The sequence below is a fragment of the Berghia stephanieae genome, chromosome 3 (assembly GCF_034508935.2).
Source record: "Berghia stephanieae isolate SIO BIC M18660-M18661 chromosome 3, UCSD_Bste_1.3, whole genome shotgun sequence".
NCBI classification, from domain to species: domain Eukaryota; kingdom Metazoa; phylum Mollusca; class Gastropoda; order Nudibranchia; family Aeolidiidae; genus Berghia; species Berghia stephanieae.
The window spans coordinates 95,736,645-95,764,231 of NC_088362.1; the positions used below are offsets into that span (position 1 = coordinate 95,736,645).

Sequence of the window (27,587 nt, forward strand, 5' to 3'; positions counted from 1 at the left end):
GAAATATTAAAGTATGTAGAAAGATAAAGTGTAGTAGTAGTAGTAGTATAGTAGTAGTTAGATAGTAATAGTAATAGTGTAGTAGTAGTAGTAGTAGTAGTAGTAGTAATAGTCGTAATAGGAGTAGTAGTAGTAGTAGTAGTAGTAGTAGTAGTAGTAGTAGTAGTAGTAGTAGTAGTAAGGAAGAGGAGGAGGAGGAGGAGGAGGAGGAAGAGGAGGAGGAGGGAATATAAAGAGATCATGCTGATAATATTGGTATGTAAAGGTAATGTTGGTGGTGGTGGTGGTGGTGATGATGATGATGATGATGATGATGATGATGATGATGATGATGATGATGACCATATGTTTTTTACCCCACCACCAGTTTCCTCTTCATCATGCCCACCTTGTTGCGTGTGTACAGTAACAACCAACCCAACCCCGTGCTATGCAAAGCTATTCACTACGTCTGTAAACAGTTCTACATCCTTCATCGGAAACCATTTGTCCTGCAGATGTTTGGCAGTGTGGCCGCTATACTGGACATGCAAACTGGTCAACACACTGTTGGCAAAGACTGTTCTAAGGTGACCGTCTTCTTTATATTATCATTGTTTAAATTCAATTTATTTTTAATGTCGACATAAGTTTACTAAGGCATACATAAAGAAAAAAATATTATTTAATTTTTGGTACTGAACAAATTGAAAATTTGGCTTCACATGTCCTGCAGAGGGGGAAAAAAACGAAGCATTGTGAATCTCATGGAGCATGGTAATGTCTTGGAAATGTGTCATATAACTGATCATATATCGTTTAATTTCATATCAGATGAATAAATTTCCTGATTGAGTTTCTTTTAGCTTTTGACCAATAGTTCATAAACTTAGTTCTTTGTTCTATGCATATCACCACAGATGAATTAAAAATATATTTGGAACATATTTTTTTTAGACAAATGTAGAAAAAAAACCAAAAACAGACACAACCCTCGACATTCTATTATATAAAATACGCCAGTTGGAAGTACCTCTAAATATTAATCGCTGGGTATTTCTAATTGCCTTTTTATTTAAACCACAAAACAAAAAGTTAAGATGGTAAATATTGGCCACAGTGTGCCTGATAAAAACCATGTAATTAGGATTGATAATCATAACATCACCACGCCATGCTCTCAATGTGACATTGAATTCATTAGTTACTATTGTAGGCTTTTTCCAACCAAAATTACAAAGGCAGGAATAAAACAATCTGGCAAATCTGATAATTCTTACTTCTGCAAAATCAAGCACTAGTATGGTACGTAGTTTTTGACTTATCAAACAACTGAAATGATAAAAAATTCTAACAGTAATTTTATTTTGGGGCAAATTCTTTAGATATGACTTTAAAAATACATTTTTTTGAAAATTTTCACACATAAATATCAAGACTACGAAATTGAGACCTGTTGGGATACCATTGTAATCTATCAGCATAGGAGGTAAACGTGTTCATGATGTCGTGACTGGATTTCTCAATCTCATTCACGATATGTAAAATAAAGGGAAAATTTCAGAAAAAGTCTCCACCGAAGTGGGTGTTCTCCATATATGTAAAGGACATATATGGGCGGTTAAAAAATGCCATATTTCAAGGCATTACGCGACTAGTCCGGGAATGTCCATCCGGTAATAAAAAACAGAGTTAACACTTGACTCTCTAATTTCAATCTCCAATCCATAGTCAAGTAGTAAGAAGAGCTTTGGAAATGAATGCAACCCCGTTTTTATACCCATTGTGACGTCACAAACTCAGAGAAGAAATAACACATAACAGTGAACTGATCTCACAGTGACACCTAACAGGTTACCCAACATGAAAACAATTCACAACAACTCAATAGCCAAACAACAACAAACATTGAAACAACAATAAATACGTTCCCACAATGACAAAGTTTACAAGAGATGTTGTGTTACTGTGTGGCTTGTATTTTTAAAGAATAGATATTCATGTTTCCCTCTTCATTGTAAATCAATATTATGTTTTGATTTACAGGTCCAACCAGCTAGTTTGTTCAAACTGCTATTGGCCCTTGAGAATTACTGTCCTGATCATCTCAACATCCTTGACCTTGTAGTTGGGGAAAAACCTCTCAAGCCTTTGGTGAGAATTATTATAAAGTATATTTCAGATTTCACAATCCTTGTAAGGTTGAAGCTCAATTATTGATAAAAAAAAAGCCCGCCAGAGCCATGAGCCCCATGAACTGGAGTTTATACCACTCTCTATAGCTTGAAATGGACATTAGCAATTTCTTGCTACCCATGGATAGGACGCTGCTCTATCGTACTTTCCACCAGATCGAACACCCAGCTACCAAATCACTGCTGGATGGACAGGGAGGTCAGAAAGAAACCTCTACTTCACTCGGGATTGAACTTCGTCCCTTCGTGTGTGAAGGATGTGCTCTACTAAGCTATCGGGACCCTGTGAAGGATGTGCTCTAAAAATTAAAATTAAAATTGAGCTTTATATAGGGCAATATCCACTAAATGTGCTCAAAGTGCTTTACAAGGGGTCCCTGGTCAACAGCAACATTTAACATGTAGGACGGGACATGCCACCTGTTTTTCGGACAAGGACAACGCTGTTAACGGCCAGGTACTCATTTTACACCTGAGTACGGTGAGAGGATGTGAGTAAAGAGCCTTTTCCAAGGGCTCAACTATGCGCAGAGCGTGAGGCTCGAACCCAGGACCTTCCGATCCGAAAGCGAGTGTCATAGTACAAGACCACATAGCCGCACTCTACTAAGCTCAAGAGTAAGATTATTCTGAAGGGCAGAAAATAAAACGGGGGGAAAAAAATAGTTATAGAATTAAATCTATTTTTAAAGGAATGTTCTGGAATGTTGAGGTCAAAGCCAGCAACTTCTTGACTACGTTTTATCTTTTTTTCTATCTCGTTTTGTAACTGTCAGTCACTCAGTTGAAATTATTTTATATTTACTTCAAAGAAAAATAGATTTTGGAAACTATTTCTTCCCTACAAGGAAGGTTTTTCTTTGAGTAATAATAGCCACTCAGGATTGCTATAAGAATAGCACCTTGTGAGTTAGACAAGCATTTTTAAAATGAATATTAGGTTCAAAATGAAAAAAACAAAAAAAAACCAAACTGTATTTGTTGTTGCCTGAAGAAGGGGTTTAAGCCTGAAACGTGTTAAGAATTTTGTTCTTTTATGAAGCTGTTATGCTCAGGTTTTTTCTTTTCTTCAATACCTTTTCCACATTTTAGCTGCTAGCAACTTAGTATTCACTTTGATTTCCCCAGGACTTTTGCTACGAGAACGACCCTCCCGATAGCTTCAACCTGATGGAGGTGGTCAGTATGTGTGTGACCGTCATTGCGTACGCACCCGACTCCTTCAGATCTGGACAAATGCTGGTGATTTTTTTGGGGTTTTTTTTTGGTGTGATTTTTTTCCTCTCTTAATCTCTTCTAATTTTTAGATTTTTTTTATCTGATGGATTTAGATATTTCTTTGTTGCCATTGATAAAATTGACAAGACATTTGTAGATTTCCATGTGTGGCTGTGCTGTAGTGATAAGGTATTGGACTTACAGTATGACCTAAATGATGTAGATCTGCAGGTTTTTCTGTCCACCAAGAGGTGAGCGGATTGTTGGATTTCTCAGGTATTTTCAAAAGTGCTTTACAAATTACTTCTCTAGGGTCTTAATCCATACCTGCCAACCCTTCCACTTTTGGCGGAATCATTTCCTATTTTCATCTTCCTTTCCCCTATTCCGCCCTTGTCTCTAAAATTTCGATTTTCTAAAAATGATGATAATGGTAAGAAGAAGAAAAAAAGGGGAGGGGGGGGGGGGGGGGTTAATAAGGTGATATTTTTGTTAATGATTGCTAAGTGGGAGCTAAGTAGGAAAATTATTTTCACTCCATTACCCCCCCCCCCCCCTTCCCCATTCCATTACCTAATACATCTGGTATGTTGTTTTACAAGCTGTGCCAAATACTGTCTTTATGTGTTAGGTGGCAAAGTTGGTGGTCATTTTGATACAGAATTATCAATTGATAAGAAATTCCTATTTTTTGCCTCAAATTCCTATTTTTTGATGTTATGATTCCACATTTGGAATGTGCAGGCCTGTTAATGATGATTGAAAATGTTGATTGGGGGATATATCACATACGACTTGCATATCGGGGTCTTACATCACATGACGTATTCACTAAATTGCAATCCTATGACAAAACACTTTTAATTGGCCAGAATTGTGTATGTTTCAAATGCCAATGAATAAAGATGACTCAACATTTCAAAATTCTTAAACGTGAGACGTCAAAGAGGAATTTGTGAGAGTTGTCTAAATTAGTTTATATTTTGAGACTAAACATTTATAATCAAAATGAATGAAAAAGCATTTTGTCACAGTGCTGCAGTTTTTAAAATTTTATTCAAATCCATATATGAAATTGTATTATCTGGCAGACAATCCTTGAAATGGTCATCCCGAGATACTTGGAACACTTGAAAAAAGAGACGTCCAAGAGAGACAATGCCACGTCTGCCAGGGCAGAAGTATCGGCCATTTCTAATTTGTCCGTGTCCATCCGGGCCCTTGTCACGTGTTGTGAATTGTTTGCCAGGTAAATTAAAGTGAATGTTAAGCAACTCGAAGCTGTGGAAGGTAAATTAATGGGAATGTTAAGCAACTGGAAGCTATGGACTGTCAAAAATATCAAACGAAAGGGTGGTGTAGTATATCACAACTGTAAAAGAGCATAAAATATTTAACATGGAAAATGTTGGGCTCAAAACCCATCTTCAGCCAACGATGTTAATACTTCATTCAAATAAGATAAGATAAAATAAGTTTTTTAATTCCATCTATCTAGATTTTACGTAAAGTATTACTGTTTTGGGGTTCCTGATAGCTCAGTTGGTAGAGCACTTGCTTCACACGCAAAGGGACTGAGATCTTATCACACCATCAACACAACAAATCATCCTTTCTGGCAAAAATTAACCAAACTTATAAATTCATTGGTCAACTGCTTTGTGTAACAGGTCAATTCTCTTCACTCCGCCATCCCCCCATCCCCACTTAAAGGAACATGAGCCTCCCTCAGAGATTTCTGGACGGACCGACCACAGGAGGCATGAAACCCATGCACAATCACAACAGTGTCCACTCTTTGACAGCAGATGACAGGGAGGACTCACATGCTAGGTTAGTCACTTGTTTCAGATATCCACTGTTTGTTTCTCTCTTGTCCATGATGATGATCCTGTTTGATACCGGTATGCTCATTTGTAACCCAGTTTACACAGCAATGTCAAAGTCAACATCAAAGTCAAGGTCAAGGCCAAGCAAGATCAATGTCAGCAGATTGAAATATCATAATCTATATTTAATTTCAGACCCAGTGATTCATCGTCTGGACTTATGAATGGTGACACCAAATTATCTAAGAAAAGGCTTTCACTCACATTTCTGTGACTACTCAGGTGTAAAGTGATTACCTGATTGGTGACAAGACGGTCTCAGTTTGAAAATATTATGTCTTATCTTATATATTTTGTGTTGCTCTTGGAGCCTCAGGTAAAGTGATTAAAGTACTTCAAGTGGATAGTGGCAATATTAAAGATCATTTTTATTTTTCTACATCTAGAACTAATCAGCTGTGTCATGTTAGTTTCCACTCATTCAATGAAACAGGTGATTCATTATGCAAGTTTTATTTCCTAGTGATGCTGAATTATTTTCAAACTCTCTTTAACTTTTCAGTCGTCACATGGAGGAAGGCAGACGGAAAACTCATGGCCATGAACCAGATGACCTTGAACTACGGGAAGATTTCCGTAAGCCTCGGGATTCACTGCTGTCCATCTGCGCTGATTTCTACACCAAATCTTTCTCAAGATTTAAAGAGTTACGCAGAATTCTCTCCGATCCTGTCTTCAGACCACCAGAACTGTTGGATTATAAAGCACACAATGTAAGTTTCCTTATTATTTTAAAATTCTTTTAAATGGTATTCTAAACTCACTTAATCTTTTTAATCAAGGAAAGTTAATCTACAGCTTTAATGCTATTCTATCTTTCAAGTCAGTACAAGGCTGCCTGCAGTTGTGAACTGTGAAATTATGAAACAAATGTGAACATAACAAACTTCTCAAGAGAGTAAAGTACCAAATAGGAATGCTTCAGGCTCAAAACCTGATCTCAGCTAACAATAAAAATAATAGAAACGGTAATACGGTAGAACTGTACTCAGGTCTTTTGGGATTTTACATGGTGTGTTACTGACTGTTTCCTTTGCATTTCCAAAGCTCAATTTTTGTGTAGTTTTTGAGCCTAAAATATTTTGTTTGGCGGTTTGAACTTTTTTGAAGCTATTATTTGTGATCCAGCATCTCTAAAATGTCTATAATGTCGGGATGAATCGAACATCAAAAAGTAAATCTAGGAATAACATTGTAAGAAATGCAAACTTTTTTTTTTCAATACAAGAAGTGGTATTTATTGTTCACCATACCAATGAGAAATTAGTCACAAGTTTCATGTTTGTTGCTATTAATTCAAGCTTCAGCACCTATTTCATTCCAACATAATACGGCTTTGAGGTTGTTAGTCACATTTTTTTTTTTGGTTAGTTTCATCTGTTATTTCTTTATAAAAAATCATATAATTTCATTTGACAGATATATTGTGGTTTGGAGTGGTGGGGGAAAAAATAATAATTCTTAATTGAAAAGTTGACAGAGAGGAAAATTAGTCTGATGCATCTGATTTGATTTCATTGTTTCTCAATCCAGCGTCTGGCAGAGATTGGCCACACACTTTTGAAACTGGCCCCGTATGATCCGGTCACAATGGCATGCACTGGATTACAAAGGTTGGTACAAGGGGTGAATTTTATGCAGATGATTTTTATATTTTTTTGACAGATATTGCTTTTATCGATCAGGTGTTCATTGTACACCTGAGTTTGATAAGAAAATGTGATTAAATGTAAGTAAGAAGCCCTTTCCAAGGACTCAACTTTGCACTGCCACTGCCCGCAACAGGGCTTTACCTTTACAGGTCACAAGCCGAGTCCCATACACTAGACTACAAAGCCACAGAACGGTAGAATCTTATGTCTCCGTTAGATTTACTGGACAGGACTTTCATTACCTGCTAAGTCTGGTTGATTCAAACTGACCTTTTAGTTGAAATGTTAAAGTTTTAATTGAATTCTTATCCAATCCAAATGAAAATTCCATGGTAGTGTCACTTGCTTTAATATTTTGCCAATAAATCAAAAATTTAATTGTATGAAATACGCGACCATGACCTTGTTATTGTATTAAGAAATTATTTTCAGAGGAATTTTTATCTCTGCTGGTTTATGGCTTACAATGTTCTGATTATCTCTTTCACGTGACTAGAATTCAATATCTCTCCTCTCCCTCTTCCATTTGTTTAGATACATGTTGGAGATCTTACCAACCACTGACTGGTCCAATGAACTCATCAGGCCTGGCCTTAACCTGATTCTACGTCGACTCGACAGGCTGTTTACTAAGATTTCAAAAAAGTCTGGACTGAGGGTAAGAATAAGGATAAGAATTGATTACATGTTTCTATCTTGTCTACATGTCTCTTTCTCATCTTCATGTTTCTATTTTATCCACACATCTTTATCTCATCCATATGTCATCAACACATTTCTATCTCAATGTCTTGAGTTTTGATGGCCTAATTCTGAAATTCCATTACTTTTATGTGACACTGTCTATCATGGTCTGTAAACGAATTTCCATTTTTTTGGATGAATAAAGTATATCTTATCTTATCTTATGGTCTGTGAGCTTAATGAGACAAATGTGTCTGAATTGTATATTTGTCATGATTATTAACCTGCCAATTTGTAAAGTAATTAAACAAGATAGCTGTTTATCAGAATAAGTGTTTTTGCTTTTATTTTTTCCTATGACTGATGTCATGGAAAGTCGGATACATAATTTTAGTCGTTATTTGGTTTTTATGTAACTTTTCAATAGATTCTAATTAGTGACTTTAAAATTTTCCAAATTAATTCGGGAAAAAGAAAATGCCCAACATCTCAGTTAAGGCAATCAGTTTTTATGTAGTAAGTTTGATGCTGAATTTTTCTATGTGTTAAACGATTTGAAAATACATCATTTATCATTTTATTCTTAAAATTTGATGTTTGTGAATATCAAATAGTATTTCCTATTTTTTTCGAAATTTTGTGAGAAACAACATCTTTCTTTTAAATAGGTGCTTTGGTTTTGCCTTTTTTCAAAGTTTGGAAACATTTGTTGTGATTTATCGAGTCTTATTATTGTATTTATTTATAGAAACAAGTCGACTGGGAAGCGGCTGCTAACATCCTGAAAGGTGAGAGGTCAAATGTCAAAATATGTTTTGTTGATATTTATTAGGCCATGTCTGTGTTTTGAGAAGCCTGTTGAAATGATTTATAAAAGTATTACCTTTATCATCTTTACTTCTCATTTGAAAGAGACTGGTTTTGAAATTGCCAGATGTGAATTAGAATTTTAATTTAATTTCCGTTGTTGTTGTTGTGGATCTCCTGCAAAATCTTATAGCCATTGAATTTAATGAAAAGTACCAATCTTTTACAAAGTGTTTTATGTTCAAGTATCAAAGAGAGATCTGTAGTGATTGTTATTCCCTCATTTGACTTTTCTAATTTCAACAGATCCCTGCTATTCAACATTCTGCCCTGGTCCTGGAATAAGACAATGGGGTTTTGCCCTGGCCCTGATTAGCTTTTTTTTGCTTAAGGGGAACAGTCAGAGTTTATTATTTGTGTGAAATTATTTTTCTCAAGTTTTTATATAATTTCTTTCACAGGAGTCTACCAAACATTGAGAAAGTTTTCCTTCATTGCATTACTTCCTCATTTGAAGGTATGATTTATTTATTTATTTTTTTATTTACCTTTTTAACTTTTGAATTATTCATACATTTGTTAATTTATCATGTATTTAATTATTTGTTTTTATGTTATATTGTTTGTAATTTAAATGATTTTAAAATTATCTCTTTTTTATCATTTTTGTCTATAACTTTGCGTAAAGTAATTTAAATTGTTGCAGAATTGTACATGTTTGAGACATAAATTAGAGGCTTCACTTTGAACGGTGATATAATATATGTTAATGATATAGATTTGTTTATTTATAGTAACATCTACTGAAACAACTAGACCCTAAAACTCTTTACAACACACAGAACAATCAATCCACTCTGTAGGAAAAACTCGGCTTTTATCATGAAAAACAATGATGAGGTAGAATTTAAGCTCTAGGCTGTTGACTAAGATGAAAACGGGGATGAGATTATATTCAACATCCAGCCTAGTTGTATGTTATATCATATTCAAATTCCTGCCTGTTGATAAAAGGGAAACACTAAACGTCCATATCATTCATATTTTGTAAATAAATTAAAGCTAAAATACTAACTCATCATCATATCTCACTTATTCAAGTTTGGAGTGACAATATTTGCGTTGATTACGACTCACCGTCATTTTTATTTTAACCCATCCACATCCCGTCTTCCATACAACAACCGTGACTCACCGTCAATATTATTTTAACCCATCCACATCCCGTCTTCCATACAACAACCGTGACTCAACGTCAATTTTATTTTAACCCATCCACATCCCATCTTCCATACAACAACCGTGACTCACCGTAAATTTTATTTTGACCCATCCCCACCCCATCTTCCATACAACAACCGTGACTCATCGTCAATTTTATTTTGACCCATCCCCATCTTTTCTTCCATACAACACAGACCCTGGTCAATGTTCTCATCAACATCTTGCTGACCACATCCTCGTCCAACTCCATTTTTCCGGAAGGTCTGACTATTGGGACAGGAAGTCATCGCAGCGAGCCCAGTTCTTTCCAATCTGAGCCAAGCCCTGTGTTTGTTTCGGCCGTTGTCAAACTTGTTGCCATGCAGATGCAAGCTTTAGGGGTAAGTTGTTTCTGGTGTATTGATTGGAGCAAACTCGTGTTTAACGATTATTTTAGAAACAGAGTGGATATCTTGGACATTGCCTGTGTCATTTATGATAGGAATAAAAATATTGATGATGATCATGAAATAATAATAATAATAATAATAATAATAATAATAATAATAATAATAATAATAATAATAATAATAATAATAATAATAATTTTGTTAGGCGCTGGCTTCCGGCGACAACAGACGTGTTGTGAATGTTTACCTATTTTCTACACATATTTTTATTCATTTATCATTCAATCGTCGGAATTTAAGCCTAATTTTTATTCAAAATGGATGTGAAGTATATATTGTTCCTGATTTTTATATTTATTAGTATATTTATAAGCATAAATGGTGTTTTAGCCTGTGATTTTGCTGCCAAAATAAGCCTATCGATAACTTATACTTCAGAGACTCTCCGATCCCTCCAACCCGTGTCACCCCCACCACCCACTATTGACACATTGTTTATTAAAGTAAGAAAGAGGGGGAGAAAAGGAGGAATAAAAACAAAATTTAACAGACGGCCTTTTCGTCCATTTTTACCCTGTGTAGTGACAGGTAATGTAAGATCACTGAAAAATAAAATTGATGAACTGTTTTCACTGTGTCGTTTTAATAGTGACTATCGTCAAGCCTCCATAATAGCGTTAACAGAGATTTGGCTATCTCCTCACATACCATCATCATGTTTTAATATTGAACAATATTCACTATTTCGAGGAGATCGGACTAATGTAAATAAACGAACTGGGGGTGGGGTGTGCACATATATTAACAACAAATGGTGCCACCCCAATAACAGTCAGATAAAGAAAATGTATTGTGACGATTATATTGAATTTATTACTGTTTCGTCACGACCATATTATCTACCCGAGAATATACTCATGTCATCATCATCAACGTCTACATTCCACCATCATCAGACAACACCACAGTGAAAAATATTTTGAGGAAAGAAATACAGGACATTCAAATTAAGTCACCCGATGCCGTATTGATGGTCACTGGCGATTTTAACCAATGTAACGATTTTACTCTCCCGGGACTTCATCAATACGTGGACTGCGAGACAAGGGACAAAAAAACATTAGATTTATTCCTGTGTAATATTAAAAATAGTTATAAATGTTTACCCCGTGCCCCATTAGGTTTATCTGACCACTGCATGCTCTTGCTACTCCCCACCTACCGCCCTGTTTTTAAACGTGTAAAACCAGTAAAGAAAAGTGTACAGATCTGGAACGGAAGTGTGTGTGAAGATTTGCGTGGTTGTTTTGAATGCACTGACTGGAATGTTTTTATCGAATCATGTGATAGTGTGGATGAGCTGAATGACTGTGTGAGTGAGTATTTAAAATTCTGTGAACAGCTAGTGTCTTGTAAAAAAGAAATAAAATATTATCCTAACAACAAGCCTTGGATAACAAAAGATCTAAAACTTTTATTGAACCAAAAGAAAACTCTCTATACTAGTGGAAACAAAAAAGATCTGAAAACAAAACAAAAAGAGATAAAGAGGGTAATATCTAGTTGTAGAGATAAGTACAAAAATAAAATTGAAAAATGCTTTTCTTCTGGGGATATACGGGACACGTGGCGGGGGCTTAAAACTGCTGTGAACTATAATCCAAAGCCCACGATTATATCAGAAGATATCGAAATTGAAACTTTAAATAAATTTTATTCACGTTTCGACACAGCAAACAAATTTGATATTGAAAATGAAAAACATAAATTAGACAGGGCTTTGGAAGATGAAATGACTATTGAGGTCAGTGAAGAGGAAACGAGATTCGTATTTTCGAAACTAAACGAGAGGAAGGCTGCTGGGCCGGATGGATTGAAAGGAAAACTATTAAAAGAATGTGCCCACCAGCTTTCCCCCATTTATACACATATTTTTAACTGGTCCCTCCAATGCGTTTCGATCCCTGAAATATGGAAAACTTCAAAAATTATTCCTGTTCCAAAAAAAGAAAAACTTGAAACTATGAACGATCTCAGACCTGTTGCACTGACTTCAATAGTCATGAAATCTTTAGAAAAACTTGTTCTTGTTAAAATTAGGAATCAGTTTATGCCATTGAGTGATAGTCATCAATTTGCTTACAAACCAGGACGTGGCGTAGAGGATGCCATTTTGCTGTTTACAAACAACATCTACAGGCATCTAGATCACGCTAGGAGCTATTGCAGATTGCTTTTTGCAGATTTTTCTTCAGCGTTCAATACAATGCAACCTCAGTTGGTTGTTCAAAAATTGACTAGTCTGAATTTAAACAAGTATATAATTGCTTGGGTGCTCGAATTTCTTACGGAGAGAGCACAATATGTTCAATTAGGACAAAACAAATCTTCCTGTATAACTACAAATACTGGTGCTCCTCAGGGTTGTGTATTGTCCCCTGTATTATTCACAATATACACGAATGACTGTAGAAGTCAAAACCTGAGTGTACCTTTAATAAAGTTTGCAGATGACACCGCTCTTCAAGGCCTCATAACAAATGGCAACGAAGTGGCTTATAGGCAAGAAATTGATAGATTTGTGTCTTGGTGTGATGCCCACCACCTAGAGCTTAACATAAGCAAGACAAAGGAGCTAGTGATTGACTTTAGGAGAGTGAAGGAACCGATAGAACCGTTAAAATTAAAGGACCAATTCGTCCAGCGAGTTCCTCACTACAAATACCTTGGTGTAACGATTGATGACAGGCTCAAGTGGGATGAACACTTGAAAATAATTAGGCATAAGATGTGCAGACGTACATATTTTTTATCAAAACTCTCTCAGTTTAGAATAGATAAAACCCTCTGCACATTATTTTATAGAGCAGTCATCGAAAGTGTTTTGTCATTTTGTATAACAGCTTGGGGAGGCAATTGCTTAGCAGTGGAAAGGAACAAAATAAATTCAAATATTAAAAAATCCATTAAACGCTATATAAATGATGTTGACGATGTAGATCTTTTATACGAGAAATTTTGTATAAATAAAATAACTAAAATATTAAATGACCAGTATCATCCACTAAGACCATCAATTATTATGTCAGAAAGAAGTGGTCGCCCTTTCTCTATTTCAACGAAAACAGAGAGACACGAAAATCTTTTCTGCCGTCCAGTATTAGGCTTTATAACAACAAGCAATAATCATTTTATATAATTATTTCTCATTTTTACTTTAAAAAAATATAAATATTAATTTATTAATTTATTTGTTTTGCAATCTTTTCAATTTTCAATTTATAGTGACAGTTTTAACTATATTACAGTGTTTGAAATTATTCATATTATAAAGCGCAGCTCTGGTTATAGAGCTGCTCCTTTTTTATATATATACATCCTATTTCCATTGTATTTTTATCTTATGTGTAAATTATAACACGTCTGTACAAAAAATTTCCTTTTTGGGATGCAATAAAGTATTATTATTATTATTATTATTATTATTATTATTATTATTATTATTATTATTATTATTATTATTATTATTATTATTATTATTATTATTATATTATATTAATAATAATAATCATAATAATAATAATGATGATGATGTGATGATGATGATGATGATGATGATATATAATGATAATAATAATAATAACAATAATAATAATAATAATAATAATAATAATAATAATAATAATAATAATAATAATAATAATAATAATAATAATAATAATAATAATAATGATGATGATGATGATGATGATGATGATGATGGTGGTGGTCGTGGTGGTGCTGATAATGATGATGATGATGATGATGATGATGATGATGATGATGATGATAATATATGTAATGTTATTCATGTAAATCAATGATTTGTTTTGAAATAGGACCAGTACACATTGGATCAGATCTGTGGTGGCGTGGCAGCGTTCTCTTCCAATGAAAAGTCCCTCAACCTTCTCATCAACTTCATTCTGCCGTTGTGTATCAGGGTGGGATCCAACTGTCGAGGTAGAGAAAACACAAAATCTAGTATATAAAAGTATAGATGCTATGTGTTTAGATATAAAATACTCACAACATCCACCAGCCAGGTATAATGCACCAACACACAAAACTATGTGTAACTTTAAGCGTTTATAGTTTTGATTGATATAATTTAGTAAGAACTAATTGTTAAAATGGCCGTCTAAAAACAATAACAAAGAGTTAAGTGATATCAACTTCACTCCTTCTATTGAACATATAAATACATACTGCTGTATGCTGACAAATTCCTTTTGCCATTTCAGTCACTCATTCTTTATTCTTATTGTTAGCAGATCAAGATGATCATTTTCTTACTTTATTCCAAGTTTCAGGATTGAATATTCTTGACAAGTTTAAAGTCATTTTAATTCATTGATATTTGAAGTAGAAAATGTTTGACCAAAATGAAAATATGAATGTAAATTATTATATGGTTGTGCTGAATAGAAGAATAGAAGATGAAACCATTTTTGACAATGGTTCACTTGCTACGGACAGGCTTTGATTTGATTTTAACCTGACGTTACATTTTCCTACTTTCATCAAGAGAACAATTTCATTTTTCTAATTTTTGAGGCTACATAACTTTGGTCACTCACTTCATCCAATCAGTCGATTGAACAATTTGATTTAAAGTCATGAAAGCTGTCAGACTGATTTATTGGTAGAGCTGAATGAAAACTAGAAACACATCAATCTCTGTAATGGATTGTCAAGGTTGTCTCCCTTTCACCAGATACCCCAAGACTGAGTCATGCAGACGTCACGTTTGTCCTGACGGTTATCTTAAGTCTCCTATCCCCACCGTCTCCGTCCCCCAACCAGAACAATGCGGCCAAGTCTTCCAATTATCTTTCCATCGGGGAGTTTGGACACAGTATCAGTATGGACAAGTGTGGACCAGGCTCCAAACAGTCGTCTGACCTATATCACCACACAGCTCTTGTTGGTAGGTTTAGTGTAATGTACAAAGCCTGATTCAGGCACGTGTTTTACACTAAAAAATAGTAAATCTTACTTTTGTAACTACTGATGGATGGTCAAATGATATTGAATATGTGATAATTCCAGCAATTTTCTTACACACACACACACACACACACACACACACACACACACACACACATATACAGAGAGAGAGAGAGAGAGAGAGAGAGAGAGAGAGAGAGAGAGAGAGAGAGAGAGAGAGAGAGAGAGAGAGAGAGAGGTGGGGTGGGGGTTGGGGGGAGGGGTTTGCGGGGTTGGTTATTACACACTCAGAAGAGAGAGATGAGTATTTAAGACTTTGATTTGTTACGCAGCAAAATAATACGATTCAAACGTGGGCGTTAAAAATTAAATCTTAAATTTAAAAAAAACTTTTTATTTATTCATTCAATTCAAGCTTTTTATATTTTAACCTTTCAATCTCATTTGTTTTTCATTGATATTTATAACAATTTTTTATGTTCCAGGCCTGGAGATTTTGATGGTGTGTTATGATAAACAACTATCAGGTCAGTGGCATCACGTTGCTAAATGCATTCAAACCTTGGGGACAAGGGCCAAAGGTAAGTTTGCCTTGTTGGTCATATGGGGTATGTGTGTTCTTCATAATATTGTAATAGTACATGTAACCAAATGACAAATTATTATTATTGTTATTATTATTATTATTATTATTATTATTATTATTATTATTATTATTATTATTATTATTATTATTATTTATTATTATTATTATTATTATATTAATATTACTATTACTATTATCATTATTATTATTATTATTATTATTATTATTATATTATTATTATTATTATTATTATTATTAATATTATTATTATTATTATTTATTATAATAACGCCCTTTTTTTATTTTCTCATTTTTTTCTCCACAGTGGATCTTCCCATTTGGAAGTTTTTGGATTTCCTGGTCACCCATCGCCCATCCCTGTTTGTTCTCCTACAGACTTTTATACAGTTTAAGGTATCAAGCTGTTGTCAATATGACTGGTTAGAACAGATAGAACGGTCACTCATGATTGTTCATTACTTAGAAACAAAAACATTGGTTCCTTTACTAGCATTATTTGTTATGGAGTCCAAATAACTTTTGTTAAATTTTTTGTATTGTACAAGATAGCTCATTTGTCCTTAAGTGCCTTCCAATATAATAGATTGGTTAGAACAGATAGACGTGTCACTTATGTCATTTTAAAACTATGCATAGTTCATAACTTAAAATAATAAGTCTGCTTCCTTTACTAGCACAATATTGCTAATGTTCAGCAGGACGGTGTCTTGACTTGTAACAGAATCAAGCAATTTTAAGCATGGTCAGTAGTCAGATTGGTGACACAACTCTGGTCTTGGTTTTATGTCATTGCTGTAAAATGGCTTTAAAATGTTGCATCTTCAGTTGATACAGATTTTTAAAAAAATAGAAAATGGGGATTTGTTTGATGACGGTGAAAAACTACTATGCCTAAAACAAATATAAAAACAAATAGATTAAATGAATAATGATTAACGATAGATTTTAAAAATATAATAAATGATAAGGATGGAGATATGGCAAAAATTTGGTAATCAAATGGTAAACAGAAGGTAGACACATGGTGAAGAAATAGTAAACACTCCTTGTACAACTGATTAACAAATTGTAAATAATGTACAGATGGCTCGTCATTCAAAACAAGTTCATTTTATAAAAAATATCAGAACTTCGAAAATTTATTTCCCATATCACTGGAATTGGGATGAAAGATTACACTTCCACTTTTTTTTAAGCTCTTAGAAAACAAATGGTCTTATTTCATAAATATATTTTGTAGATTTTGATGGATTTTATTTGAATTGTATATCAGATATATATTTAAAATATTACTCATATATTTCTACGATGCTCCTTGAGCTCTCTAGTGCCAAAAAAAACCCAATCTAGTTATGGTTTCCATTAAGAGCAATTACTTAAAGTTACTTGTCTTTTGAATTAAGGTATATAAAAACTACATCTTAATCCAAAAGTTGAAAAAGCGACCTTTAATTCGGTAAACACAAACAGTTTAGGCTTTACTTTATAATATAAATTGTGATATGCAAACTCATCTTTTTACACCAGATGTTGAAAGTGAATTGCGACACTGCCCAGGAGTATTATCTCCAGCAGACCATCAAGGACAAGCTTCAAGGCTACACATTCTCTTACCACAAATCAGCATCTGCCATTCTTGTCTCCTTGGCCATAGAGCTACGGCAGCTACGGGATGAACTGGCCAATACTTGTGGTGAGAGATGCAGAAAAAACAAATTGTCACAAATTTATGCTGCTATTAAGCAACACCTGACAAAATCATGATATCCAAAGTTATATTTCAAGTATTCTTTTCCTACCCACGTCCATCTTATATCAAAGATGGCTACTACATGTCTGAAGTAAGTAAAGGAGTCCTTCAGGGTCCATGGAACTAGAGTTTATCCCCGCTTCTTCTTCTTCTTCGTCTTCTTCTGATGCGGCTATGTGGTCTAGTGGTACGACACTCGCTTTCGGATCGGAAGGTCCTGGCTTCGAGCTTCGCACTCGGCGCATAGTTGAGTCCTTGGAAAAGACTCTTTACTCACTTTCTCTCACCGTACTCAGGTGTAAAACGAGTACCTGGCCGTTAACAGCGTTGTCTTTGTCCGAAAAATTGTAATATCGCCTAACAGGCGGCATGTCCCGTCCTACATGTTAAATGTTGCTGTTGACCAGGGACCCCTTGTAAAGCGCTTTGAGCACATTTAGTGGATATTGCGCTATATATAGCTCAAAGCTCAATTTTCTTCTTCTTCTTCTTCTTCTTCTTCTTCTTCTTCTTCTTCTTCTTCTTCTTCTTCTTCTTCTTCTTCTTCTTCTTCTTCTTCTTCTTCTTCTTCTTCTTCTTCTTCTTCTTCTTCTTCTTCTTCTTCTTCCTCTTCTTCTTCTTCTTCTTCTTCTTCTTCTTCTTCTTCTTCTTCTTCTTCTTCTTCTTCTTCTTCTTCTTCTTCTTCTTCTTCTTCTTCTTCTTCTTCCTTTAAGTCTGTAACTTCAGATGTTGAAGATTCCACAGACTACAGTATTTTTCTTTCATTGGAGATGTGAGACTATTCCAATGTCTCAATGTCGATGGTATGGACGAGTACAAGTGTACAAGTTGGCATCCACTCTTGAGTGGGGAACCATAAACTTGAATGACTTTCTCTTATTTTGTTGAATATATCGGAGGCCAATTTAACTTGATTGTTTAGGCCTTTACAAAATATTGTTACTTTGTCACGCTTTCTTCTCTGTTGTGGTTCGAGATTTACATCAGTCTCATTTTTATCTTTGTTGTTTTGATTTATAAATTTCACTGCTCTGTTTTGTGTTTGTTCAATTTCTTGGATTTCTGATTTGTGGTGAGGGTCCCTCCCAGACAGAGATACTATATTCTAGTGTAGGTCTAACAAAGGCTTTGTAGCACTTTAACTGTACTCTTAGATACTTCTTCAAGTGCAGTGTTATGTATTGTGTTTGTTGAATGAATGATTTTTCTGTTGTTTGTGAATTTTAGAGCCTGGCACTTCTCTAGGATGGAATTCTGGGCTATTTTATATTTTCCAGCTTTGTAAGCTATCGAGATCGGCTTGAAGAATTTCTGTGTCACATTTAGTTCTTATTGTCGATATAGAAGGCTGTCATCTGCAAATAATTTCAGTTGGGTTCCTGGTGTAAGTCTTTTGCCACATCATTATTGTGGATTAAGAGTAGGAGGGGGCTGAGGAGCACCAGACACCATTTGGGCTGACTCTGATGACTTACCATCCATGACAACTACTTGTCTTTGATTGGTCAAGAAGGACATAATCCATTTGAATGTTTTGTTTTGTATTCCATATCTCCATAATTTCAGTGCCAATGTATGATAGTGGACTTTGTCGAAAGCTTTGCTAAAGCGTGAAACGACAAAAGCAATTGCTTGCTATCCTTTGGCTACATGCCTGAGGCACAAGTTATTTCTTTCCTATAGATCTGCCATCCAAAGGAAAAATGGTGTATCTATCCTTTTTATGAAACTGAGAACTGAAAATTACATCACATCTTGATATTTTGTGTATCTCCATGTGGTTTTAACCACTGGAAAATATGTGCTTTAGATTTTAAGCTGTTTCTTTAACAAGATGTGATTGGTGGTACAAAAAGTGTGATTCAAATGAAACCTTGAAAATCTGGGATTGTCAGGTACGTCACTGCAGCCAGCAAAATAACTTTTTTCTCCCCCTAATCAAACCCTTTTAATTAAATAGTCCATGGTACCAGATGTTACTTTGTGTCATTTTTCTTGGCCAAATAAATATCGTGTTTTCATTTAAAGGGAAGAATATTTCATTTATTAAAATTTTAATCAAAACAAATAATGAAAATGGCTGTGTAAGGAGGAATAATGGTTGTTAGAAAACTGATAATATTGCTAAATTGCACAAGCTTTTTTAACAGCGATTTAAAAACATCAGCATGTAATGGTCAAATATCTATCACTCGTCTTGAAATCATAAAAATTGAGATAAAATAAAGATTTATCTAATTTACAAATCTACATCGAACGTTATTACAACCATCGATGTTGAAGTAAACTATTTACAATCATTTCTATGAATTAGGGGATAAGATGACCAAGTGAATAAGGCATTACACTTACACCCGAAGGTTCCAGATTTGAGCCCCACTGTCAATATCTTGGTCTACAGGCTGATGTCTGACTTATGTCAGTCTTTTCTGAAGATAGACCCTACTAAAAAAAAAAATTTCCTCAGAGGATAAATAGAGCGAAATAAATTTTTGATTTTATTTACATAATTAAACAGTGGCAGACAAAACAAGAAAGAAAAATACAAGAAAAAAGCAATTCCTTTTCCTTGTATTTTTCTTTCTTGCTTTGTCACAGTTTCACACTCACTAATTGTTCAGATCTTTGTCTTACACCAGTGCCAGCTCCCTAATGTCTCAAATTGATATTTATATGAATGATAAATTAAGACACCTAAATTTTCCTACCTTCAGTTTACCGGTCAAGAGCCACCACATTTGCTACGGAGCATTCTGACTACTCTCAAACTCAAATCCCTGAACGACTGCCGAATGCCAGCATCACTGAGATTGCCACAGAAATAATTGGCCCTGTCAAATCAAGCAGGTCTTCTCTAACCAAAAGGTCCAGTAGAGGTGAGAAATGGTAAAAGCTTTTCATGGAACTCTCCCAATGTCCAGAGCTATAACTTAATGGAAGTATTTTCAACTTTCTTTTTGTGAACGATAAGAATTTATAAATCATAATTTTTATCAGTGTTATCATTATCATCGTTATCAACATAGTCATCATCATCATCATCATCATCATCATCATCATCATCATCATCATCATCATCATCATCATCATCATCATCATCATTATTATCATCATCATCATCATCATGTCTTCAATCATCATCAATATTCATCTTTCAATCATCATCATTATTATCATCATCATCATCATCATCATCATCATCATCATCATCATCATCATCATCATCATCACCATCATCATCATCATCATCATCACCACTACCACCACCACCACAAAAACAACGTCTGTTCGGTCCATTGTCAACATTGATACAAAGATGTACACAAGTGAAATCCAATTGTTTATACAGATGTATCCAAACACCACCACTGTGTCTAAGATATCATGACAACAGTCACTCAATAAGAACCTCACAATACTTTGTCTTGCACATTCCCAATTGGATTCAGTAGTCTGATGTCACGCCGCCCGGAAACGGTGGCCATCTTGGTTCTAAACAAAGAAAATCAATACTTATTATTCTTCATGCTGGCTAGAACTTTTCATATGCCTTGTGATCAGAATGTGTAAAAGTCAAAACATGATAAATTTATGTGTTTTTTTCCTCTGGATACGCTTTTATGCTCGCCGGATAAATATTTCATAAGGGCGTCCGCCATTGTTCCGATAGTTTAGAGCCAGTGTTACTAAGTTACCATGCGTCATAAGGAAGGAAGTGGCATTACGACTGTTGAAGAGTATTGTGCTGTTTAATTTGTAAAAATCATCTTAAAAGATGTGGACAATCTAAACCACCTGTAACAGTTGAAGAGTTGTATCAATGATTTATTCCAACTATAAATATTTGTAATGCTATAAGTAATATACAAGGGTTTTCAAACTGAATGGAATGCAGAAATCTATATTTAATTATACATCAAAATTATACTGATCGTATATTACCACTATCACCACTATCACCACTATCACTACCAGCACCTTTAGTGATATCACAATGACATTGATAAACTTTTGATTTTCAGCTTTTTAATTACCACCCCTCAGATTGCTATCACCACCACCACCACTAATATCATCATAACATTGACATTGTCTTGCTCATGGCTGTCAAATTATTACTACCACTCCAACATTACTATCACCACTACCTATCTCAGTATAACCTCACTTTCATCACCACATCAATATCATCTACACCACTACTACCACCCCCACCACCATCACTACCACCGATATGAGTTAAATTATCATGTTATTGTTTTTTAAAAATTTTACTCTCCCTGAACCCAGGCACCCTGTTTTCCCAGTCGAGTTCCACCACCAGTGCCCCACTTCGTTCTCAGACAGCTGTGCCATCTAGTGAGGAGAGCCCATCACTTCAGAGAGTGAAGTCTGGTAGACGAATAGCTGCCAAGGAGGGGAGTCGGATCCTGGAAAAGTTCACAAAGAAACCCCCGGTTGAAGACTCTATTGGTAAGAAATAACACTTTAGAATCTAACATTTGTAACGAGAACAATTTGTAGAAATATATTTCAACACCTATAAAACTGTGTAGTTCTATTAAAAAAAATATAAATGTTACTTGCATAATTAACTTAGTGACAACAACTCAACTTAGTGAATGTCGGTATAACGAGGAGAGGAAAGGTGAAGTTGATAGATAAATTGTAGCTTTTAGAGAAAAAAAAAATATACACGCGCACACAACTCCCTCCCCTCCCCCCTGCCATAGAGTAAAATCCACCAACAAAATTAAGAAATGCACCACTTGTAGTCGATCTTAGCTGTGAGGACTGCTCATCATTCTAATGTTCTTAACGTTGTTTTCAGGCTAATTTCTCACAATGGACAAGGTGAAAAATATTATCACTGTTCACTGCTGAGATGGGTCTGTTTGCCAACAAGCTTACAGAGGCTTATCATGAAAATTTATTTTATATATTTTTAATGTCATTATATAAAACTGTATGCATCCGCCGACAATAAAGAAATACTTGAATTAGACTCAGAATTTAACTTTTGCAAATAAATTTATCATTGCTTTTTCTCACTTTAAAAAATGTCTGATAGTACTGTATATTTTTGGTATATTATTGTATATTAAGCTCTAGTGAGCTGTAGGATGATGGCTGACTATGTGATACTTCAGTCATAGAATTAGAACTGAATACTTTTTTACAAGAGACTTCTTTTGTGGATTGCATAATTTGCATCCTTTGGAGTTTCATTGCTAAAAGATAAGACCATTTTACCATACACTTTTGTCTACCATATTTCCACAGATTTACCACGTTCAATGCACTTTACAATACTTCATTTATTCCTCCAGCAGGTCACATGGAATCACATTTACATTTCATACAATACAAGTCACCGGTTAGACATCCTTTTGTTCTATCACTCGTACACAATCCATCACTACCTGTATTCAGTAAAGTTTTCACTTAAATCTGATTTGACTGGGGTATTGTGTGTTAAGTGTTTTACCCAAGGACCAGAGTATTTTTAATGTGTATAAAGTGTTTTACCCAAGGACCAGAGTATTTTTAATGTGTATAAAGTGTTTTACCCAAGGACCAGAGTATTTTTAATGTGTATCAAGTGTTTTACCCAAGGACCAAAGTATTTTTAATGAGTGTAAAGTGTTTTACCCAAGGACCAGAGTATTTTTTTTACCTTGGCTGTTACCAATCATGTCACACAACATTGTTTACAATGTTAAAAGACAAGACACTTTACTACTGAGTCACTGATACCATGGGGACAATAAGTAAGTAATGGTCTTGGCCATGAGCTCAAATGTTCTATGCCAAGAGTAACTCAAAAGTTTGATGCAAGGATAAATCACATCTCTCCTAACTTATTTTGATATTTACAGATTTGCCAGTTAACCAGTCACCGCTGCTTCACAGACAAGGAACAATCCGTTTCCACAGCAACTTGTCCAAACAAAACAGTCAAGAATTAGAAGGGACAGCAGCACACGCTGTGTACGACTACTCTGACACGGAAACGGCCAATGGGAGAGGTAAACAATCTACACATTACTATTAATTCTATTTTAACATTTAAACATTTTTATTTAAAGGTTCCAAGCAGAGAGCAACACTGAACATGTAGGACTAGACATGAGGCCAGTAAGGCTCTCTAATTTTTTTTTAGACAGAGACAAATTTTTAAACACTCATTTCACACCTGAGTATGGTGAGGAAGTGTTAGTATTTTCCAAGGATTCACCCTTGGACCTTCCTCAGCAAGACCCACTTGCAGTTGGTGGAATAGTGCGGCTATGTGGTCTAGTGGTATGACACTCACTTTCTGATCGGAAGGTCCTGGGTTCGAGCCTCGCTCGGCGCATAGTTGAGTCCTTGGAAAAGGCTCTTTGCTCACATTCTCTCAGGTGTAAAATGAGTACCTGGCCGTTAACAGCGATGTCTTTGTCCGAAAAATTGTAATATCGCCAAACAGGCGTCCTGTCTCGTCCTACATGTTAAATGTTGCTGTTGACCAGGGACCCTTGTAAAGCGCATTGAGCACATTTAGTGGATATTGATCTATATAAAAGCTCATTAAAATTCTTCTAAAATAGGATTCATCATATCCCTCAAAATTATATGTCCTTCTCAATTGGCGTTTTGTCTTTGTTTTGGAATCAGACCATTAAGTTTTGCTTGGGATCTGCTTGAAGTCTTTACTTAGAGTGAAACAGTCAGCTGGATCTATCTCTTTGTAGGAGATGATATTATTTTTCCTCATTTCAGTTGGCGTGATCACAGAGTCAGAAATAGCTCCAGCCAATGGACAGCCAGAAGACCCAAGAGATCACAGACTACAGAGAGCAGATGCCAAGAGTCGCAAGACATTCAAAATTAAACGGGCAAAAACAAAAACCTCTGTCCGTCCTCGATTCATGTCACACCGGAAAAGGCTGGATTTCTACGCAGCAGACGGCGGAGACAACCGGGAGCAGAGCGAAGATTTGCCTCCATCTAGAGCTACAGTGGTTTTCCATGATAAAGATCCTTCGGCGTTCCAGTTTCGTCGTCATGGAACATCCACTGCCTTGGCTCGATCTGTCGAGACAATTCCAGAATCTACTGAGGTGACGACCATTAACAGGAATGCTGCCCATGTGTGAAACTGAATATACAATATTGTTGTTATTATTATTATTATTATTATTATTATTATTATTATTATTATTATTTATTATATTATTATTATTATTATTATTATTATTATTATTATTATTATTATTATTATTATTATTATTATTATTATTATTATTATTATTATTATTATTATTATTATTATTATTATTATTATTATTATTATTATTAATATTATTATTATATATTATTATTATTATTATTATTATTATTATTATTATTATTATTATTATTATTATTATTATTATTTATTATTATTATTATTATTATTATTATTTTATATTTTTATTTTAGATTTATGCTAGATGTTTTTACATAATTGTTATGCGACCACTCCTGCACCCATTGTGAAATATTGAGTAGTCCTAGTTATTTAATGTAATTACCTGATAAGAATTTATGACTGCCAATAAACTAGACAAGATAGAAATGCCTAGGTTTCTTATATATATATATATATATATATATATATATATATATATATATATATATATATATATATATATATATATATATATATATATAATATATATATATGCCTACAATAATACAGTGTTGAATTATGACATTTATAATCAAACCAAACAAAATTGATGTGGGATTATTGTTAAATGCACGAGTCATTTCTTAAACTTATGGATACTTATGGATAGAATTGTTTTTTTTTGTTTTTCATTTCAACTTCACAAATGATAACATAGACAGTAACTATTAAATTGCATTAACTTGATTTTCAGGATGTAAAAGAATAATTAAAAATTCACATAACGTTCACCGCAAAAGTTTTGTATTGAAAACTAGACAACCCAGGTGTCAGTCACAGTGCAGCATCACAAACGAAAGGAATAAGATTTTTTTCAAGGAATTAACAAATATCGATATGTCATAAGAGACTGGATGTGTTTAACTATTTAAACTCATTTGAGATTTGTGCATTCAACAACGACAATCCACTAAATTTGCCTGGTTTTGATTTTAATGCTAGAGTTAAATAAATAAATTTGGCACAGATTTAAAACTCAAGTAACGCAATGCCTGGATAAATATTAATCACTGTATAAAAGACACTTAGGTGTCTCTATCTTACCTAATTTTTAGCTGTTTTATTTTGATTGGGATAAAATAACCGCTCTGTTTATGAATTCCTATTTGTGAACACCCCTGTCCTGCACGCCTTGTAGTTGAGTGCCTGTGTGTGTCCCTCACCTTGTTGTGTGTCTTACATTCCAAGTTTATAGATGGTTACACACACGTGTGTTGTCTGGTCATGGTGATGCTAGCGAAATCTAATGTGTATCTATTGTCATGTTTTCTTTTTACCCAGAAATCCATGCGATCAATGTTTCAACCACCACAGCATAAATGCCTATTTATCTATATTTATTAATTTTTTTTTGTTAACTTTTTAAACATTATTTTACAGGAAGTGGAACATATTTGCAAACATTTCATGTTTTTGTTTGAAAAGGAGAGAGACTGATAAATAATACATAGACAAACAGTCGGATTAATAGACTGAGAGAAGAGAAACAAGACAATGAATATAAGGTTAAGTCAGTTGACTGAGAAATGAAAGAATAAAAAAATTTCATACGATATAATATATTTGGGAGGTATGAAAAGTAATTGAAAGGTCAGACTGCATATCTGAGAAATGTGCTCTTATATTTATTTTGTTTGTAGACCAAATGGCAAGTAACTAGTGATATGATAATAATGTGATATATATTGTACTGTTGTGAGCTTGTTGTATCCAGTCATTTGCATTTACTCTTAAATTGAATGGAAATTGGATGGCTAGAGAATGATATTGCACCTACTTGCTAGAAGGGAAGAGATTGTAAAAATGTGGAATTTCAGTATTGTGATACCACGCATGATTTGAATTTTATTTATTTATTTATTTATTTATTTATTTATTTATTTATTTATTTATTTATTTATTTATTTTTAAATATATTTATTTATTTATTTATTTAATCAAATAGCAAAAAACTTGAATGCTGTTTGAATTATTTATGAGCAGTTTGCTGGTGAGGAAGTAACACACACACATACACACACACACACGCACATGCACTCACGTGCCTCTCACATTCACACACACACCCACTCACAGACAAACTTGTTGAGTATTTTGTAGTTAATGCTATTAAACTTGAGCCTTTATTTTACAATATGCATTAAAATGCTCAAAGCTCTTTACAAAGGGTCCCAAGCCAACATCAACACTGAATAACTGAATATGTAGGACGAGATATGAGCCTGTATGGCATGATAATGATTTCTTTTCAACAGAGATAATCCTGTTTCTGGCTAGGTACTCAATTTACACATGAGTTTGGAGAGAAACTCTTGAGTAATGAGCCTTTTCCAAGACTCAACTTTGCATGGCCCACAGCTAAACTGGAACCCATGACTTCCATGCCTCAAGATGCGTCTTATTCCATTAGACCACAGAGTTCCACAAATTACCCTATTTCATCGTTTTATTCGATTATTTGCCAGTCAACCCTCGACGATTGATTTATTTTCTGACTTTGATGTGTAAATCTGTGATATCAACATTCTGTAAAACGGTTTTTAAAAACTCTATGTTATTCTTTGATGATGTGATGGCTCTTAAAAAGATATAAAAATAAGAGAAAATTAAGTCGAAACCAGATTGATTTGTTTTACTGCTGAACGGATGGAGTTCGCTTCGAACAGAGACGTCAGTTGATATAGAAAAGAATATGAAATTTTAAATAGAAATCAGAATTTTTATAGAAAAGCGATCACTGCTGGAAATGGATGTGTTTATTTAATATCGAGTGGTTGATACAACCAAAACAATGCCTCTTCTTCTTCTTCTTCTTCTTCTTCTTCTTCTTCTTCTTCTTCTTCTTCTTCTTCTTCTTCTTCTTCTTCTTCTTCTTTTCTTCTTCTTCTTTTCTTCTTCTTCTTCTTCTTTTCTTTCTTTCTTCATTCTGTCTTGTCTTTCTTTTCTCTCTTTGTCTTCTTCTCTTCTGTCTTCTTCTTCTTCTTCATTCGT

The 27,587-nt window shown here is 34.3% G+C and overlaps 1 protein-coding gene across 5 annotated transcripts in view; it reads left to right on the plus strand.

Annotated features, from left to right (window-relative positions):
* The window catches only part of LOC144968908 (protein unc-80 homolog), a 105,817-nt gene that overhangs the window by 70,989 nt on the left and 7,241 nt on the right, over nt 1–27,587 (plus strand). For all 5 annotated transcript variants that reach the window (XM_078907748.1, XM_078907749.1, XM_078907750.1 and 2 more), the window contains 20 exons: nt 368–569; nt 2,026–2,133; nt 3,303–3,416; nt 4,484–4,641; nt 5,106–5,225; nt 5,784–5,994; nt 6,815–6,894; nt 7,468–7,591; nt 8,366–8,405; nt 8,886–8,941; nt 9,843–10,028; nt 13,916–14,039; nt 14,794–15,006; nt 15,512–15,607; nt 15,938–16,026; nt 17,161–17,326; nt 20,098–20,259; nt 21,674–21,856; nt 23,263–23,412; nt 24,146–24,486. In XM_078907748.1, coding sequence (XP_078763874.1) covers nt 368–569; nt 2,026–2,133; nt 3,303–3,416; nt 4,484–4,641; nt 5,106–5,225; nt 5,784–5,994; nt 6,815–6,894; nt 7,468–7,591; nt 8,366–8,405; nt 8,886–8,941; nt 9,843–10,028; nt 13,916–14,039; nt 14,794–15,006; nt 15,512–15,607; nt 15,938–16,026; nt 17,161–17,326; nt 20,098–20,259; nt 21,674–21,856; nt 23,263–23,412; nt 24,146–24,486 — 2,923 coding nt within the window. The remainder of the gene's footprint in view (nt 1–367; nt 570–2,025; nt 2,134–3,302; nt 3,417–4,483; nt 4,642–5,105; nt 5,226–5,783; nt 5,995–6,814; nt 6,895–7,467; nt 7,592–8,365; nt 8,406–8,885; nt 8,942–9,842; nt 10,029–13,915; nt 14,040–14,793; nt 15,007–15,511; nt 15,608–15,937; nt 16,027–17,160; nt 17,327–20,097; nt 20,260–21,673; nt 21,857–23,262; nt 23,413–24,145; nt 24,487–27,587) is intronic.